The sequence below is a fragment of the Oncorhynchus mykiss genome, chromosome 22 (genome assembly GCF_013265735.2).
Source record: "Oncorhynchus mykiss isolate Arlee chromosome 22, USDA_OmykA_1.1, whole genome shotgun sequence".
NCBI classification, from domain to species: Eukaryota; Metazoa; Chordata; class Actinopteri; order Salmoniformes; family Salmonidae; genus Oncorhynchus; species Oncorhynchus mykiss.
Window position 1 is genome coordinate 23,444,713 of NC_048586.1, and position 19,005 is coordinate 23,463,717.

Genomic DNA, 19,005 nt, shown 5'->3' on the forward strand with positions numbered 1-19,005 from the left:
CACCAGGCGTTAGAGCGAATCAGTTGGATGGGCATTCAGCTTCCATAAGGGGGCAGATTTGTGTACACGCTTGCTCATGCACAGATGATATTAACACTAGAACCGCTGGGCCTCGAGGGACCCCCCTTCAAGCTAATTGTGACTGCAACATTCTAACAGTGTAATTAATAAATTTCAAATATGCTATCGCTAAAACAGCCATGAAACAGAAAGCATATGTTTTGGAACACGGTAACAGCTTATTTTTATAACAACATAATTTTAAAAATTGTAATCACCAATTGTGAATGAAGAACAGGGTGGGCCACTCTATTTTATCATTATATGGTGGGATGGGACATGCCGTACTCCAGACTGCATCAGATACATGGGCCACACATACCAAGACAGAGGGGCCCTGTTTCCCTTGCATCTTTCTTTCACCGGCGTCTCGGGCAAATAAATGATCAGTATTTTAATATTTTATTTGGACGGGCAAGGAGGCCGGGCCAGGCCCCCTAAGGACGCCAATAATGCCGGCCCTGCCCATGCCGAACGCCAAAACGAACAAAAACGTCACAAAATGTCGTCATAATATCTGCGTGAACGGTTTCCAAGCATGTGACAGGCTTTATGCCCGGTCATCCCGGATGGCACGGACCCTTTATGCCCTGTGTGTGTGAGAATCAGGTCCGAGAAAGTCCACAGCCCAAACAGCCGGGATCGTTGTTTTTCCTGTCCTGCCACATCGTCACTTGCACTGTTTTTTCCACACACTCACCGAAAACCTTGTCAGGGGGACTGAATTCAGCAGTCGGAAGGGGAAAGAGAAAAAGAGTGCAGCCAGATTGTATGTCAACTGAGGAACATGGAGAGGTTGAGAGGAGAGAATAGAGGGTGGAGGAGAGGTGGAAAGGCAAACTGACCTCTCCTCCATGACCATCCCATACATTTGGGCTCTCTCGTGACTCATCCATGGGGGAACCGTTCCGTACATCTGTGTAGCAGAGAGCATGTCATCCCCTCATGGGACAGTCCATCTTAAAACACCTCCAAACGACCAGCGCTCTGCAAGACAGTTAATACCAAACGGTGCTATGACGCTCTCCGTCAGTCCATCCATGTAGGCCTAAACTCACAATATGAAGCAATAAAGCACATTAAAAGCCTAAATAAAACAGCAGAGTGCATTAGGCCTACAAAGGAACCTGGAAGGTGTGGGGTTACAGATTTCGATTGTTCAATTGGCTTAAGGGATCGGCAACACAAGATTGATTAAGGCGAACGGGGTTCAAAATCAAATCTAATTGTATTGGTCACATGTGCCGAATACAACAGATGTAGACTTTAACGCGAAATGCTTACGAGCCCATTCCCAACAACGCAGAGTTAAAAAGTAAGAAGAACATTTGCAAAAAAAAATCTGACACCAAAATAATAGCAAGGCTATATACAAGGAGTACCAGTACCGACTCAATGTGCAGAGGTACGAGGTAGTTGAGATAATTGAGGTAATACAGTATGTACAGTACCAGTCAAAAGTTTGGACACACCCTACTCATTCAAGGGTTTTTCTTAATTTGTACTATTTTTTACATTTTAGAATAATAGTGAATACATCAAACTATGAAATAGCACATATAGAATAGTGTAATAACCAAAAAAGTGTTAAACAAATCAAAATACAAATCAAAATACAATACAGATTTGAGATTCTTCAAAGTAGCCACCCTTTGCCTTGATGACAGCTTTGCACACTCTTGGCAATCTCTCTACCAGCTTCACCTGGAATGCTTTTCCAACAGCCTTGAAGGAGTATGCTGAGCACTTGTTGGCTGCTTTTCCTTCACTCCGCGGTCCAACTCATCTCAAACTGGGTTTGATGTTGGGTGATTGTGGGCCAGGTCATCTGTTGCAGCACTCCATCACTCTCCTTCTTGGTCAAAGAGCCCTTACACAGCCTGGAGGTCTGTTGGATCATTGTCCTGTTGAATAACAAATTATAGTCCCACTAAGAGCAAACCAGATGGGATGGCGAATCGCTGCAGAATGCTGTGGTAGCCATGCTGGTTAAGTGTGAATTTTAAATAAAATCACAGACAGTGTCACCAGCAAAGCACCACCACACCTCCTCCTCCATGCTTCACGGTGGGAACCACACATGCGGAGATCATCCTTTCACCTACTCTGCATCTCACAAAGACACGGCTGTTGGGAGCAAAAATCTCAAATATGGACTCATCAGATCAAAGGACAGATTTCCACCGGTCTAATGTCCATTGCTCATGTTTCTTGGCCCAAGCAAGTCTCTTCTTATTATTGCTGTCCTTTAGTAGTGGTTTCTTTGCAGCAATTTGACCATGAAGGCATGATTCACGCTGTCTCCTCTGAACAGTTGATGTTGAGATGTGTCTGTTACTTGAACTCTGTGAAGTATTTATTTGGGCAGCAATTTCTGAGGCTGGTAACTCTAATGAAATTATCCTCTGGGTCTTCCTCTCCTGTGGCGGTCCTCATGAGAGCCAGTTTCATCATAGAGCTTGATGGTTTTTGCAACTGCACTTGAAAAAACTTAACGTTCTTCAAATTTTCCACATTGACTGACCTTCTTGTCTTAAAGTAATGATGAACTGTCGTTTCTCTTTGCTTATTTGACCTGTTCCCTAAAATGGACTTGGTCTTTAACCAAATAGGGCTATCTTCTGTATACCACCCCTACCGTGTCACAACACAACTGATTGGCTCAAATGCATTAAGGAAAGACAAGGCACACGTGTTAATTGAAATGCATTCCAGGTGACTACCTCATGAAGCTGGTTGAGAGAAGGCCAAGAATGTGCAAAACTGTCATCAAGGCAAAGGGTGGCTACTTTGAAGAATCTAAAATCTAAAATATATTTAGATTTTTTAAAACACTTTTTTGGTTACTACATGATATGTTATTTCATAGTGTTGATGTTTTCAATAATATTCTACAATGTAAATGTGTCCAAACTTTTGACTGGTACGGTAGATATTTAATATACAGGCTATACATTTACAAAGTGTTTTAGATATTTCTTAGGATAGAGAAAGATAATGGCAGCTTTAGACATTTTTCATGTCAAGGGAGGGTTTCTCTACATTTCTGTAGGTTTATACGGATAGGCTATATGCTACCTGTCCACCATGCCTAGGCCGTAAATGATTTACAGTGTCCGAGGCCGGAATGTTTCCTCTACAGTGCACAGTAAATAGTAAAAGAACCAGCTGCGCATCTTTGAAGAGCTAGTTGTGTATGTGTGTACAGTGTGTACAGTGTGTGTGTACAACAGGAGGAAAAGCCAGACCACGTCGACGCCCATCCCTGGTGCTAAGAATAGTTTGCACAACAAACATCTCTCGACGGCAATCCATCAGGCCGCAGCCATGCGGCAGGCAGACCGGAGAGGGCCGGTCGGGCTGCGTTTATAAAACAGACCGCTGGAGCGGAGCACGATTCGCACTATTAAACCACCGGGTGTTTTTAGCAAGTGTCATCAGAGAGAGAGAGAGAGAGAGACAGAGGAGCAAGAGAAAATAGAAAGAGAGAAAAGAGAGAGAATAGAGAAAAGGAAAAGAAAGAGAAGGGAAACAGTGGCGCACAAACAACCTTGTGAATTCCATCCAATATGTATTTATTTATCTTCCTCTACGATTTTCAAGTGACTAAAACACTGTACATAGCTGATAATATAACACTTGAACATGTAAAAAATATCTTTGTAACATTTTTGAGAGCAATGTTTTTGGTTGATGTTACATTTGTTTCTTCTCACTTGTTTTTATTTCAATTGCTTTGGCAATGTACACATGTTTCCCATTACAATGAAGCCCATTTGAATTGAATAAGAGAGAGAGAAAGAGAAAGAGAGAGAGAAAGGGCAAACAGCGAGAGAGATCTGTTCCAGTCCGATCTCGTTTCCTGTTACTATCACGACTTCAACTCCATCTGACCTGTCATATGCGGAGGAACAATAACGTCCTCACGGCCAGCGCTCAACCAACCCCCCAGGCTGCCCTCCTTTCAGTTGTTATACCTCAGGGGAGAAGAAAGGAAGCTGTGTGTGTGTGTGTGTGTGTGTGTGTGTGTGTGTGTGTGTGTGTGTGTAGCAGAGCAGTGGTATGGGTCATCAACTCATAAATATCTCGTCTTTATACACACAACTGGCTAAACTGTTCTAGAGATTCAACTAAATGTAAATGTTTGGGCTATGTGACATATATGCTGATATATGTTAAAAACAACAAACACGTTATATTGATGTGGGTGGCGTAGGCTATAAATCTGGAAATGTGTCCATTTTTCCGTGCCTGGCATGCTGCTGTGCAAGTCTTTCTCTCTAGGCTCGAGCGAACTGGGACGAGGAGGGTGGGGGGAGTGGGCCCGGGGCCATCTCTCTCTGGAGCGCAGAGGCTCGAGCTTCTGCTCTAAAAAAAAATGCAGTGTGACGCAGGATAATCTCCGCAGCGACGGGGGTGAGGAGTGAGGATTAACACGGATTAATGCACACACCACTACGCAGGACTCGTGTTTGTGTGTGTGTGTGTGTGTGTGTGTGTTTGTGTGTGTGTGTGTGCGTGTGTGCGCGCTGCCAAAACGAAAAGAAAGCGCATACCACTTGGGTGGACCGAAAATAAAACAACGAAAACAAAGCTCGGAATGGTTTTAAAGTCACGTCTAGAGATTAGCTTTACTGCAATCTATTCACGACTTCAAAATTAAAACTGCATCTTTGCCCATAATGCCAGGAGGGCCCTATCATTTTTGTCGTTTAAGGTAATACAAAGATTACACATTGAGAACTATTATTTTACTTCCAATGTGTCTTTTGATATATATCACATATTTATTTTATTCCTTTGCCACATTCATTACCAGGATCATTATACCGGACAAAGACAACAAATGTAGCAACCCTTTCTCCAGGGTCCTTGCTCTCCGGGATCCTACCCCATTGCAGTTGGTTACGGTTATGGAGAGGTTAGGGTAGGAACGTCCTAACTATCTCGGATAGAACTAGCCCTTTCTCCAGGGTCCTTGCTCTCCGGGATCCTACCCCATTGCAGTTGGTTACGGTTATGGAGAGGTTAGGGTAGGAACGTCCTAACTATCTCGGATAGAACTAGCCCTTTCTCCAGGGTCCTTGCTCTCCGGGATCCTACCCCATTGCAGTTGGTTACGGTTAGGGTAACAGTTAGGGAGAGGTTAGGGTAGGAACGTCCTAACTATCTCGGATAGAACTAGCCCTTTCTCCAGGGTCCTTGCTGTCCGGGATCCTACCCCATTGCAGTTGGTTACGGTTAGGGTTACGGTTATGGAGAGGTTAGGGTAGGAACGTCCTAACTATCTCGGATAGAACTGGCCCTTTCTCCAGGGTCCTTGCTCTCCGGGATCCTACCCCATTGCAGTTGGTTACGGTTAGGGTAACGGTTAGGGTAGGAACGTCCTAACTATCTCGGATAGAACTGGCCCTTTCTCCAGGGTCCTTGCTCTCCGGGATCCTACCCCATTGCAGTTGGTTACGGTTAGGGTAACGGTTAGGGAGAGGTTAGGGTAGGAACGTCCTAACTATCTCGGATAGAACTAGCCCTTTCTCCAGGGTCCTTGCTGTCCGGGACCCTACCCCATTGCAGTTGGTTACTGTTAGGGTAACGGTTAGGGAGAGGTTAGGGTAGGAACGTCCTAACTATCTTGGATAGAACTGGTCCTTGCTCTCCAGGATCCTACCCCATTGCAGTTGGTTACGGTTAGGGTTACGGTTATGGAGAGGTTAGGGTAGGAACGTCCTAACTATCTCGGATAGAACTAGCCCTTTCTCCAGGGTCCTTGCTGTCCGGGATCCTACCCCATTGCAGTTGGTTACGGTTAGGGTAACGGTTAGGGAGAGGTTAGGGTAGGAACGTCCTAACTATCTCGGATAGAACTAGCCCTTTCTCCAGGGTCCTTGCTCTCCGGGATCCTACCCCATTGCAGTTGGTTACGGTTAGGGTAACGGTTAGGGAGAGGTTAGGGTAGGAACGTCCTCACTATCTCGGATAGAACTGGCCCTTTCTCCAGGGTCCTTGCTCTCCGGGATCCTACCCCATTGCAGTTGGTTACGGTTACGGTTACGGTTATGGAGAGGTTAGGGTAGGAACGTCCTAACTATCTCGGATAGAACTGGCCCTTTCTCCAGGGTCCTTGCTCTCCGGGATCCTACCCCATTGCAGTTGGTTACGGTTACGGTTACGGTTATGGAGAGGTTAGGGTAGGAACGTCCTAACTATCTCGGATAGAACTGGCCCTTTCTCCAGGGTCCTTGCTCTCCGGGATCCTACCCCATTGCAGTTGGTTACGGTTAGGGTAACAGTTAGGGTAGGAACGTCCTAACTATCTCGGATAGAACTGGCCCTTTCTCCAGGGTCCTTGCTCTCCGGGATCCTACCCCATTGCAGTTGGTTACGGTTAGGGTAACGGTTAGGGAGAGGTTAGGGTAGGAACGTCCTAACTATCTCGGATAGAACTAGGCCTTTCTCCAGTCCCCCAGTGTTCTCGTACACTCTCGTGCGTAACAGCACATCTCGAGAGACACGCAGCTGCCAAAAGAGAGAGAGTGTCTGTGTGTTTGCATTACAGTGTGTGTGTGTGTGTGTGTGTGTGTGTGTGTGTGTGTGTGTGTGTGTGTGTGTGTGTGTGTGTGTGTGTGTGTGTGTGTGTGTGTGCGTCAGAGAGAGAGACTGGTGTAGGGAAACTCCGAGACAGCTCCCTGTAGACAGAGAGAGAAAGAGAGAGAGAGACGTGGGCAGGCCTCCAACATTTCTACGCACGGAATACTAGCGAGGCACGATAGGCAGCCAGCAGCAGAGCGCACAGGGGCGGATAGGGGGACTAAACCGCGCAGAGGAGGGCTTTCACTTCCCACTCCACATGATACAACAATCCCGTAGTCAGTATGCAGCAGTTTATTCCGTAACACACAGGGACTGAATGTGAAAGAAGAGGACAGTGTCACAACATGACCATGGAAAGTCAGACATTTTATTCCAGAAAAAATTACACAACCAAGTCTGAATCACTCGTAATCCCAACAATGTAGCACAATATATCCACAGTTGTCAACACATTATCAGCACGGGGACGACTACATATGAATCTATAATTCCCATATAGCGAACACGTGATGACCAATGAAATACATAACCCTACAACGGGGACATTGTGTCCATGCACGCAGTCCCGTGGCAGAGGGCGTGGGGAGGTCGAGGAGAGAATGGACAAGAGAGAGCTCCACTATAGCGCGCACACACACGGGGGAGTGAGAGAGAGAGAGAGAGAGAGAGAGAGAGAGAGAGAGAATGGCTGTTTAAAACAGCTGTCCATTATTTGCGCGCAGGCTGTACACAGGGCCTCTCGCCCTCCCGCCACACAGGCGAATGCAAGTCAGTGCGGGAGGACAGTCCGGGAGCATGACCGCCAACAACGCCGACATTGTGTGACCCGTGCTGTCACTGGAGAACCGGTGACGGCCGCTGAACCATGCCATTCATCCCGGGCCAAATTAGTACTAAATGGACCTTTTATGTCCCCAGGGGGGCCAGGATTGTAGTAACAGGGAAGCGCATGTTAGTCGCCTTAGGCCTATATCATCAAAATAAATCAATCGCAACATGTTTTTTGATTAATTGAGCACTGTTAATCTGACAATACTATTGGAAATTAATGTTGAAAGTTCCATTTATATTCCTAAAACTTAAGTTGAAAATGATGCTGTAGATGCTTCCTGTTGACAAGACATTTTGATAAATAGCCCAATGTCAAAACACTGTTTTAACGTGTCCAAATCAATAACCAATATGAAAAAACAGTTTGTGATATTGAAAACATAAAATTTACTATCTTCACATACTCTACATATTTATCATAGTTATCAAACGCAACAATAGTAATAATCTTTTTATTTATTTTTTAAACCTTATAAACTGCACACGAACCAAAAACCCAATACAGTGCCAATAAATCACTGATTATGGGGGAAATCAAGTTGTATTCACTGTTGAAACTAACACAACAACATAAAACATGCAAACTAGAGATTTTTTTTTTTTACATCACTGGTTAGAGAACCCGTAGAACATAACTACATTTTGGAACGTTGCATTTTGATTTGTGGGTCCCAAAACAGAAATGCATCACTTGTCAATAACTCCTATCCATATCACCTTGAAATCAATTGTGCAAGAGGGGGGAGATGTGGTTCCTGTTCAAACGAACACAGCTCAAAAACCACAGGGAATCTGGGAATAATATGTACATCACTGGTTAGAGGTCAATTTGTAGAAGACAGTTAACTACATTCTGATATGTTGTATTTGAATTCAAGTGGGTCGCCAATGTGGTAAGTGTAACACAACACTTTTTCTGTTAATCACACGCTGTTAAACACACGCTGAAATCATTAGAACAGGGGGCAAACCTTTGGGGTGTAGCGCTGTTTAAACTAAAACTATTCCAAGGCCACACGGAAACGTGGAATAATTTACAGGCCTACATGGTTGGTTAGATGACAACTTGTAGAAGAAGGCTTATGTATATTTTGGAATGTCAGATGTTGATTTCCGGAGGAATCCATCGCGGAATAGGTAACGAACCACTTGTTCTGTTAGTTCATTTAAACGAATCAAGATGTGTCATATGATATCAACAGTGACAATGGTTGGCTGCTATTTAAGTGATAGCTTGACTGTACAATCCATGTCTTGGGGGTGCGTGGCCAGCGATTTATATAGACGGACCCCCCAAATGTTCTGTGCCATTTAATTTACTCATTAGTGGTTCTAAGTCCTGCGCATCCCAGAGTGTGTGACAAAATCAACGGTTGTGTAATTACACTAAGTTTTATTGGGTGAAAATGCAAGCTTGTGTAAGGTATTAATTCATACTGTCAACATTTGGGAAATTAGCCAATATACAATAATTGAATATGGCAAAATAATTAAACATGTCAGTTTAAGATGATAGTTTCTGAGTGGGCAACATATACTATTACAACAATGACATCTACACACTGTGGCCAGTTTATTAAGTACATCCATCTAGTGGGTCTCCAGTACTAGATTGCCTCCAGAACAGCATGAATTCTTTGGGGCATGGAAACATAACTCAATTTGTATAAATCAAATCAAATTTTATTTGTCACATACAGGTGTTTAGTAGATGTTATTGCGGGTGTAGCGAAATGCTTGTGTTTCTAGCTCCAACAGTGCAGTAATATCTAACAAGTAATATCTAACAATACACACAATCTAAAGTAAAGGAATGGAATTAAGAATATATAAATATTTGGAAGAGCAATGTCAGAGCGGCATAGACTAAGATACAGTAGAATAGGACAGAATACAGTATTTACATATGAGATGAGATGAGTAATGCAAAATATGTAAACATTATTAAAGTGACTAGTGTTCCAATTATTAAAGCGGCCAGTGATTTCAAGTCCATGTGTATAGGGCAGCAGCCTGTAATTTGCTAGGGATGGCTATTTAACAGTCTGATGGCCTTGCGATAGAAGCTGTTTTTCAGTCTTTCGGTCCCGGCTTTGATGCACCTGTACTGGCCACACCTTCTGGATGATAGCGGGGTGAACAGGCAGTGGCTCGGGTGGTTATTGTCCACCCGAGCCATGCCTTCCTGTGACATCGGGTGCTGTAGGTGTCCTGAATGTGCCCACTGGAGCCGGTTCTTGTTGTTTTTAGCTGATAGGAGTGGAACCCGGTGTGGTCCTCCTCTACAATAGCCCATCCGTGACAGGGTCCGACGAGTTGTGCATTCTGAGATGTCGTTCTGCACACCACTGTTGTACTGCGCTATTATTTGCCTGTTTGATTGCACGATTCTTATTAGACCTCTCATCAACGAGCTGTTTTCCCCCACAGGGCTGACACTGGATGTTTTTTGTTTGTCGCACCAATCTCTGTAAACCCTAGACACAGTCGCTGTGAAAATCTCAGGAGGGTGGCCTGTTCTGAGATACTGGAACCTGCGTGCCTGGCACCGATGATCATACCACGCTCAAAGTCACTTAGGTCACTCGTTTTGCCCATTCTAACATTCTATCGAAAACTAACTGAATTCCTCTATGCCAGTCTGCCTGCTTTATACAGTAAAACCACGGCCACATGACTTACAGTCTGTAGGAGCGAACCTTTTGTGAAAGGGCTGGTGTACCTAATAAACTGTCAATGGTGTATTCCTCACTCATTTAACCATTTAGAGAGTTAAATGCTCTTAAACACAATTTAACCGGGTGCTCTAGACTGAAGCCTCCATCGTGTATGTGCAGCAGCCGGAACATTTAAAGTCCCTAGCCTTATTATTTTCTTTGAAACGTCCTTTTACACATTTTTGAGGTTTGAGAAAGTCCCCACTGGGCATATACTTCACATCAACGTCTATTCCACGTTGATTCAATGTCATTTCATTGAAATGGCGTGGAAACAACGTTGATTCAACCAGTGTGTGCCCAGTGGGCCATGGCTCAATCAATATGGAGATATTTGGGAATATGTATCAAATGTATTTTTGCGTTAAATTCTTGGCTGCGAATGTGATGGAACTGGCTGTGAATCAGATAGGCCTACTGTGTGATTCAATTACGTTCAAATCATCAATGCTGCTGCTATGCTTCAAATTAAATGTTTAATGCCGGATTTCTATATAAAACGCACACAAGACGGTACTACATCTAGTTGGTGGTACAGTAACCAAAAAAGGTTGGGAACCACTGGCCTAGCCCAAGTCTTGCATGTAGATCCAAACAGTGCGTAATTTAGAATTGTATGGTTCGGTGGAAAACGTATGTTATCTTGAGCGGTGTAATACAAATAACGCAACATACACACGCCCCCTCGAACTGCCCGCTCTGCGCAGTGTCTGTAGGATTTCGTCAGCAAGTAGGCGATAACATCTAAAAACAAAACGGGCCCGCTTGATCAAGATGGGGCCTACTTAGACGAAAAGACTGGCTGGCCAAGTCTCATCGTCAACATCCTCTCCCAAAATTATAATTCGGTGAGGTCATGAACATAGGCCAAATAAATAATCCACCTTGCACAAAAGCAACATTATTCGAATTCAAATATCACACTCTAGTTCAGACCAAGGATAGACCGGGATGGTTGACACACTTAATTCTGTATTCATTTGTTCCCCATTCAATGAAATAAGAATAGTATCTCACATCACTCTATTTATCGTCTTAGGCCCTCACGCTGTGGGTGCTATACGGGGGTAGTGACACGTCTCTCTGCGGGGAAGTGATCCGTGTGCTCGGGGCCTCCGCGGAACTAAAAGCTCTGTGAAACAGAGAGAAAAAAGGCCTCTCCCGTTTCAACGCGATGTCCCATGAGGCCTGGACGGAGGCTCAGCTTCAATCAAACCATGACATCTCCTCCGGGAGGCGTACAGCACACCGAAACTCGATCCCCCCCATCTCTCTGCCATGCCTTCACTTTTGTTCACAGGCACCTCGCATGAGCAGCCAAGAGCGCAGCGGTGGTGTTGGGACTGTTGTTGTATTCAGTGGAAGAACACAAACAACAACAAGTGACATTAGCTTAAAATGGGAGGGCTGAAGCTTTGTCTCAGCAACGCTGTAAGCAGAAAACATGGCCTATATTCGGGGCTACAATCAATCGCTAGACAACAACATAATGACATGGGGATATACCAACACAAGCTCCAAAGAAAACTACATGCCTTGCCATACCTGCAGCAAGGATATACTGTGAATCATAAAAACATAACGGTTCATTTTTAATAGGTCATACTGTCATTGTTTCTCACTTCCCATACAGAAGGATTACTGTCCATTTCACCATATCGAACCAAAGTCAGGTGACACAGACATGGTCGCCCACATGGCCACAGAGAATTATATTGACATATTAGCGCATGGATTCCCCCTCGTAGATCCATTGATTTCAGCCGATTACAAAACGGCCCAACAGCGTTTAATGGGTTTAGAATGGAGGCGGTGAGATTGTTCCTGTGCGACGCAGATTATCATCTCCATGCCGCCCCACGGGGAGCCTAGAGACGCTGTCACAAATACCAGATCCATCAAACGGCAGGACAATAGCCTGCCAGGCTCCGGGTAGATAGGCACAGATCGAGGATCAGGGTAGGCTTTACCCTCCCGATCCAATCATTTAAGGGGATAAACACAAAATTGACTTAAGATCAGTGTCTATGCAATGTTCTTCCTGCTCCATTTATAAAGTCCCCGACCTGCCCATATAGACATGGTGGTATAGTGTATGGAGAGATCGTAACTCGAGCACAACGAGAGGAAACAATGACCTTGCAACCTACGCTATAGCAGGCTAATCTACTGCATCGTCAGGGGGGAATTATGGGGCCTCTCATTTTCTTCTTCCTTTCATGTCTAGTCCCCCCCCCCCCCCCCCCTCACCCACCCCCAACCCCACCACGTCCCTCTTGCTCTCTCTCTCGTGCGTAATTTTGACCTCTGGGCGCGAACGGACACCTGGAGAATGAATCAGCACGGCTGACCTCATCCCACGAGCATAGTAGGCAATGAGGCGCTAAACAGTCCAATGGGATGCTATAAAATAAAATGCAACCAGAATGAGCTGTTTTAGGCTTTATGAAGTATAGTAGCCCGAGGTGGAATCAACTCTGTGAGTTTGAAAGTCAAATTATAGGTCTGCTGATTAAACGTTAGCCTATGCACTATACACAGCTTTAGAAAGAAGCAGGTCGTTCACTCTGGGCCATTCAGACACTCTTATCCACTCTTTCAATAATTGCACAAAAAAGGATACAACAACCACATAATGCGTGAATAAATAAAAAACGTTATGAAACGGGTCACTCACGAACAATCACAATAAAGATGCTAAGTGAAGTGCGCATCATTACGCATAGCCATCTAGCATAGACCTACAGGGGCATTGTCCAACAAATCGATAAATTCTTGGCTAAATATGGATACCTCCCACTGTTCCCCTATGCTGTGTGTGTGTGTGTGTGTGTGTGTGTGTGTGTGTGTGTGTGTGTGTGTGTGTGTGTGTACGCTCTGTGCTGTGCGCAAGGCCACTGAAGGCTTGGAGGAAGGCAAACAAAACCAAAAAACCAAGATGCAACTTGTCAAGATATAGTCTATATGGAAATTTGGATATCGGAAACAGAATACCTTCCACTGGGCACAGACGTCAGTTCAATGTCCAGTTCTGATTTGCATTTGGTTGAGTCATCAACTAACGGTAATTTAACGTGAAATAAACCAAACAAGTCACCCATTAGATTTAGCTGGGAAAAAATCCTAAATTTAATGTTTTGGTTGAAATGACATGGAAACTACGTTGATTCAACCAGTTTTTGACCCGTTGGCTGCTTCATTTGATTTATCTTGTATAGGGGTAAAATAATCTCTCTATAGCCATCTCAAATGTTATTTACATTGGGAAAGCACACCATTCTCTTCCTTCTACTATGAGTCCGTTTGCAGACCAAAACCAAAACCTTCTCTATCCAAATAAACCACATGATTTCCCCACTTTCAGGGTACTTACTATCATTGTTGAGTCATGTCATGGGACAATCGCAACGCAAGCTCTCACTTTGACTTTGGTCCTCTGCCTATCTGAAGTGATCACTTATCTGCCACAATGACTAGGGGGCAAACACTATGTCATAAATCACGGTTTCCCCCTATACCAGTGCAAGGCGGTTGGGAAAAGAGTAGGCCATGCCCCGTATAATCTCCTTCCCAGCCGTGCGTAGTAGACCTATGACATAAGCTCAGGCAAGCGAAGTATGTATGTATATATTTAAGTACAAGGCTAAACAGGGTGTGTGTGTTTGTGTATATGCTGGTGTATTTGAAGCGGCGTTTGTATACCAGAGAGACGATTTGGTCGACTCCAATATTCTAGAACCGTAATTCTAGAACGCTAACTAATACCATTGAGCTGCAACCAATGGAGACATCGATCGCGCCCCAATTAGTGTTCTATCACTGGCCCGAGGTCACACACGCCTCATGCGCGGCGAAAAACCATGCAGTCATTGCGAGAAACCCTGGCATACGGCAGTGGCTGCGTGCGGAGCTAGTACATGTGCATGAGTGACAATATACCTATATGGAAGAAAACTATCTCCCAAAAAGTTAAGGAATTTGCTGGTGCACGGTGGTGATTTAAGACTGAAACTGCCAGGCAGGCAGAAAGCCCTGTAACCTGTATCCCAGATCGGGTTCAAATGACAGAGAGAGATGGAGTGTGTTGAACTGTGTTGAACCGTGTGTAAACGGAACAATCCCCTCCTCTTGGCAGGGCGAGGCTGGATTCCGTAACCTTGTTTAGGGCGCGTACACGCACACAGTGAGAACACTTAGATCGATCTGGTAAAGAAAATAAGGTTTATTTAGTAGCCTAGCCTACTTCAGTCTTATCAGTCACTTTCCATCCAACCGTTCTCGGAACCGTTCGTTGACGGGGAAGCGTCGTCCTGTATGACTTACCGACTCATCGCTCTCCGGGTTGACAGGACGGTCCCGGTCGCCAAGCACAGGGCCGAATGACTAACTAAACCCATGTTATTTATCAACCACATGCCACTGCCCCGCCGAAACACACAAAGACCACCCTATGCGCTATTCTTAGAAGTTGCCGTTCCTCTTTCTCCCCCTTCTCGCTCTCTCACGCACGCACAGACACCGAGATAAAAATCCCTCCGAACCCGTATAGTAGAACTTTACACAATTCTCTTCCAGGCTTCGTAAGCTTACACTTCTGGGTTGACAGAGTCAGGTTGGAGAAAATCTATTTATGTCGTTGTGGTGTTGATAGGATACCCACAATAGGCTATCCTCTCATAGGAGGGGGGAGATCACGGTTTATAACCATTCAACAGTGGCAGAACGAATACAAGACCCACCAAAACCAAACGTCTTTATTACCCAAATATTTGTCTTACCTGGTCAATATCCTCTATTTCCAACTTTCCTTTTCCCGTTTTTCCAAGTTGTTCACGGCTCTGAGCAAATATTCGTGCGTGGAGGTTACGATTCCGTTATAAAATCATAGACATCTCGGGCCAGTGAATATTCAAACCGTTGGATATAAATATTCAGAAGTGTGTCTAACGGGTTATTTACTTGTCAGTCAATTAAACCATATGTTATAGTGTTTCCTTTACACTCGCACAACACTTTTTCACAGTGAAATGTCAATATGTTTACAGACGAGAGAAAAACCGTCAAAATCGACTTAGTGTGACAAATCCCTAGAAATAAGGTTTCCAATCATCCTTTATAGAACGTCCCAGTGGCTGGTAACGTACAGTTTAGCAGTGCGCAAGGATACAGGTGGTAAGGTCCGCGGACTCCAGAAATGCATTCAGCTCGGTCGTATCTCGCAGCGCCATGTTGGGTTTTATCAGAGCATGCCGTTTCAAAGCTCTTACTTCCAATCTCGTCAATCCCAGTCTATTCCGAAAATATACCATTTATCTCCGTCGATATTGGGAAAAAAGGTCGGGAATGTATATCTTTCCGTAGTTTTTCTCTGAAAGTTCCTGGTAGCTCCTTTCGTGCCGAGTTGCTGAAGACGCCGAACAGGGCAAGCGGAGCGGAGTGGATTGCTGTACCGCGAGCGGCTCTCTCAATCGCGCAGACTCTACCCAGAAGGCCAGTCGGGAGACCGCAATTACCATAAACCTCCTGCACATACACCGCGCGCTGGGGCGGGCGTGTAAAACAAAACACTAGCGAGAAGAGGGGGAGGGTGGCAGTGAACGGTAAAAGGGGAAAAAAATAAATGAAGGGTAGAAATTGACTGGGGGATGACGCCGTAGCTTAACGGGAGGCTCAGGCAGAGAGAGCGAGAGAGTGGGATAAGGAAAGTGAAGAGGTAAAGTAGGATTATGACAGAGAGAGGGAAGTGGAAAAAATAAGGGAGGGAGAGAACCTGCTCGTCCAAGTTCAATGAAGGGCCGTTTATTCTAGAACTTGAAGAAAAGCATCCAATGTAAAGCCTCCACACCTCAGCCGCTGAGTCAGACCCTCAGGGGCCTATGTTGATAGTGTGTGTGTGTGTGTGTGTGTGTGTGTGTGTGTGTGTGTGTGTGTGTGTGTCTGACACCGTGGGTATCAAGACAGTAAACACTGTGCTGTCACACACAGTGAACTAGATGGGCAGACTTCCCGAGTACCAGCCCAATGTACAGAAGTTTGGGCTTTACACAATTACCCAAACATTGTCTCACAATTCAAATATGTCACACCATCCAAACATATTGACAGGGGATGGCCAAGGACACTGGTTTTACAGCATATCTATTTTTCTCTGTACATATTTGGGTTCAATATTGCATGTTGCAAAGTCATGCCAGGCAGTGAGTGAGAAGTGTGATGAGGAAGAGAGGATGAGAGAGTGACCCAGAAAGAGAGAAAGGAGGGGAGGGAGAGAGACAGACCCAGAAAGAGGAAGTGGGAAGGCAGACGTTCTGTTGGTTGCTCAAGGCTGAGATGAATCTGTTAGGTCTGTGTGTAAGAGGAGGAGGCTAGGGATATCCAGCCTAGCCGGAGGTGTGGTGTGTGTGTTCTTGGAGTGTGTGGGTGTGTGAGGGAGAGCAAGAGAGAGGGAGGGTTAGGGAGGTGGGAGGGGAGAAGAGGCCAGGGAGGAGAGTTGGCAGGGGAAGGTCTGGGTGCATTTTATGCAGCTGCTGAGAGTAGGAGCTGAAAAAGCAGTGCCTGACACACACACTCTCTCTCTCAAACACACGCATTGAAAAAACATACAAATTAGTCCTTGAAGGCAAACTGTCAGGTGAGAATTTTCCTAAAACTAGCCCACTGAAGTCAGAGAGAGAAGCAGAGGCAGGGACAGGAGAGAGGGAACCAGATAAGACAGACAGAGAAAGAGAAAAGAGAGAGGAAGAAAGAGAGAATGCAGAATGAGAGGAGATGAAAGAGGGGCTGAGTGCTGCATTATTCTGCTCTGAAATCAGAGAGCCGTCGGCCCCAAGGGATTTGCACACACACACGCGCGCGCTATTAGCATGAGAGTGGGTGGCGAATCCTGAAAAGCCTGGGCTGGGGAAGGGTTGCTGTAGTAGTGAGGGTATGGAAGGTGAATCAGGGAAGGGAGTGATAGAGATGCACAGATCAAAAACAGGTTTTGTTTCTATTTAAAAAAATATATAAAAACTGAAATGTGTCATTTTGCATTCAACCAAACCCTCTGAGCCTTGTGACATGGCAAGGAAAAACAACCTTTCATGGTAGGGGAAAATGTCCTAATATTGTCATAAACATATAACAAATGGCATATTTCAGACTTTTAGTGATAGTCATCGACCTACTTAAGTGCAACCAGGAAAAGGCCACCTGATGGAGTGTCCATCTGACAAAGGCTGGTAGTGTTGTCACTGGCCTGGTCTAGAAGATCAAAGCTCGGATGCATGAATGCACACGTCCCCTTTCAGCTCCGCATTGGCCCTCTGGAGCATGCACAGACAGCCACCATACGCGGAGTCACGGGCCAGTCCTACATCAGAGCTCTGCGCGAGTGTGCATCCATGTGGATGTGTGACTTTGTGCTCATGTAAGTTTGATTGTGTGTGAGGTAGTTGTAGTTGCCCCTGTATATTTATGTGAAACAGTCAGAGCTCTGAGTTTGTGTTTGTGTCTGTGCATGCGTGTGTGTGTGTGTGTGTGTCAGTAAACCAAAACAGTGAATGCACACACACACCCCAGTGTAGGAGCAGCACTCTGGGAGGTCACAGTGATCCAGCCATCTGCTGCTGCAATCAGACACTGGAGCAGCTCTGACATACACACACACAAAGCCCCATGGAAACAGTTAGAGAAGCACACACATTACTGGCAATCGCACACAGTAGACACACTGCTGGCACACACACACACACACACACACACACAGCCAAAGACACATACATTTTGTACAGAACCCCCCCCCCCCCCCCCCCACACACACACACACACACACATTCGGTTAGGGCGGCCAACATGCAAACTAGCACAGTGTCACGCACAATATCTCACTAACACACAAATGCCACACGCACACCTCAGGCTCAGGTTTCAGGAAGCTCTTTGCACGCAGCTCAGCTAGCAGCAGCCGGTCCTAATCAGCACAATCCACCTGCAGATCGTTATGGATCGCTTACCGCAATCCACATATGGACAGACACACACACTTTTATAATATACACTTACTCAGACAAACCGTACTATTTTTCTTTAGCACGCACACACACACTTTCTAACACACGGACACCTCTCTTACACTCATACTGCGCCCTCACTAATAATCGGGAATCCACCTTGAGATCGTTACGGATTCCTTATCACAATCCACCCCCCCCCCCCCCCCCCCCCCCCCCCGCCCCGCCCCGCCCCGCCGTGCCGGGCTAACCGGTTCCCCACAAGCGCGCCACGCTGCGTTAGCGCAGCCTCACCAGGGATAATTACAGACCAGCGCAGTCGGGCAAGCATGGCCCCGTGCCAAGGCTGATCAGTGATACAAAGAGAAACGCGAATCGTTAAGGGCCGAGAATATAGACCCCTATAAAACTCAACTCTGGAACTCGAAGCCAGTTCCACTGCATTTTTTCATTGTTCCCTTCAAATCAGGGACTGATTTAGACCTGCAACACCAGGTGTGGGCATATAAAATATGTAGAAAACGAGCTTTATTGGGCTGAAATTAAAATGGTCTGTAATCAAATAACCTAGAATTAGCAGGGTTCCCTAAAAATGTCAAAAGACAAAAAAGATTAGCCTGGCTTTCAAGCATTCTGAGCAGACCAATAGCCTTTGATAGCTCAGCGAAGCTCGCCCCCTTCCCTCCCTCCCTCTCTCCCTCCGGGAGAGCTCTGTCGAGTTCCGCTCGTAACCTCGTCACCCACCGCACTCTCACCCCCCCCGTCCCCTCTATTCCGCCTCTCTCCCCACTCTGGCTGAGCTGTCAGGCTGCGCA

The 19,005-nt window shown here is 45.5% G+C and overlaps 1 protein-coding gene across 4 annotated transcripts in view; it reads right to left on the reverse strand.

The window, feature by feature from the left end:
* LOC110501997 (BCL-6 corepressor) overlaps positions 1-15,877 on the reverse strand; it is a 92,167-nt gene extending 76,290 nt beyond the window's left edge. The window contains exons 1-2 of one of the 4 annotated variants that reach the window (XM_036959542.1): positions 14,978-15,877; positions 906-1,047 (exon numbers count right to left, since the gene is read on the reverse strand). In XM_036959542.1, coding sequence (XP_036815437.1) covers positions 906-994 — 89 coding nt within the window. In that variant the 5' untranslated portion in view covers positions 995-1,047; positions 14,978-15,877. The remainder of the gene's footprint in view (positions 1-905; positions 1,048-14,977) is intronic. The other 3 variants (XM_036959540.1, XM_036959539.1, XM_036959541.1) reach the window with 3 other exon arrangements.
* Between the last annotated feature and the right edge of the window lie 3,128 nt (positions 15,878-19,005).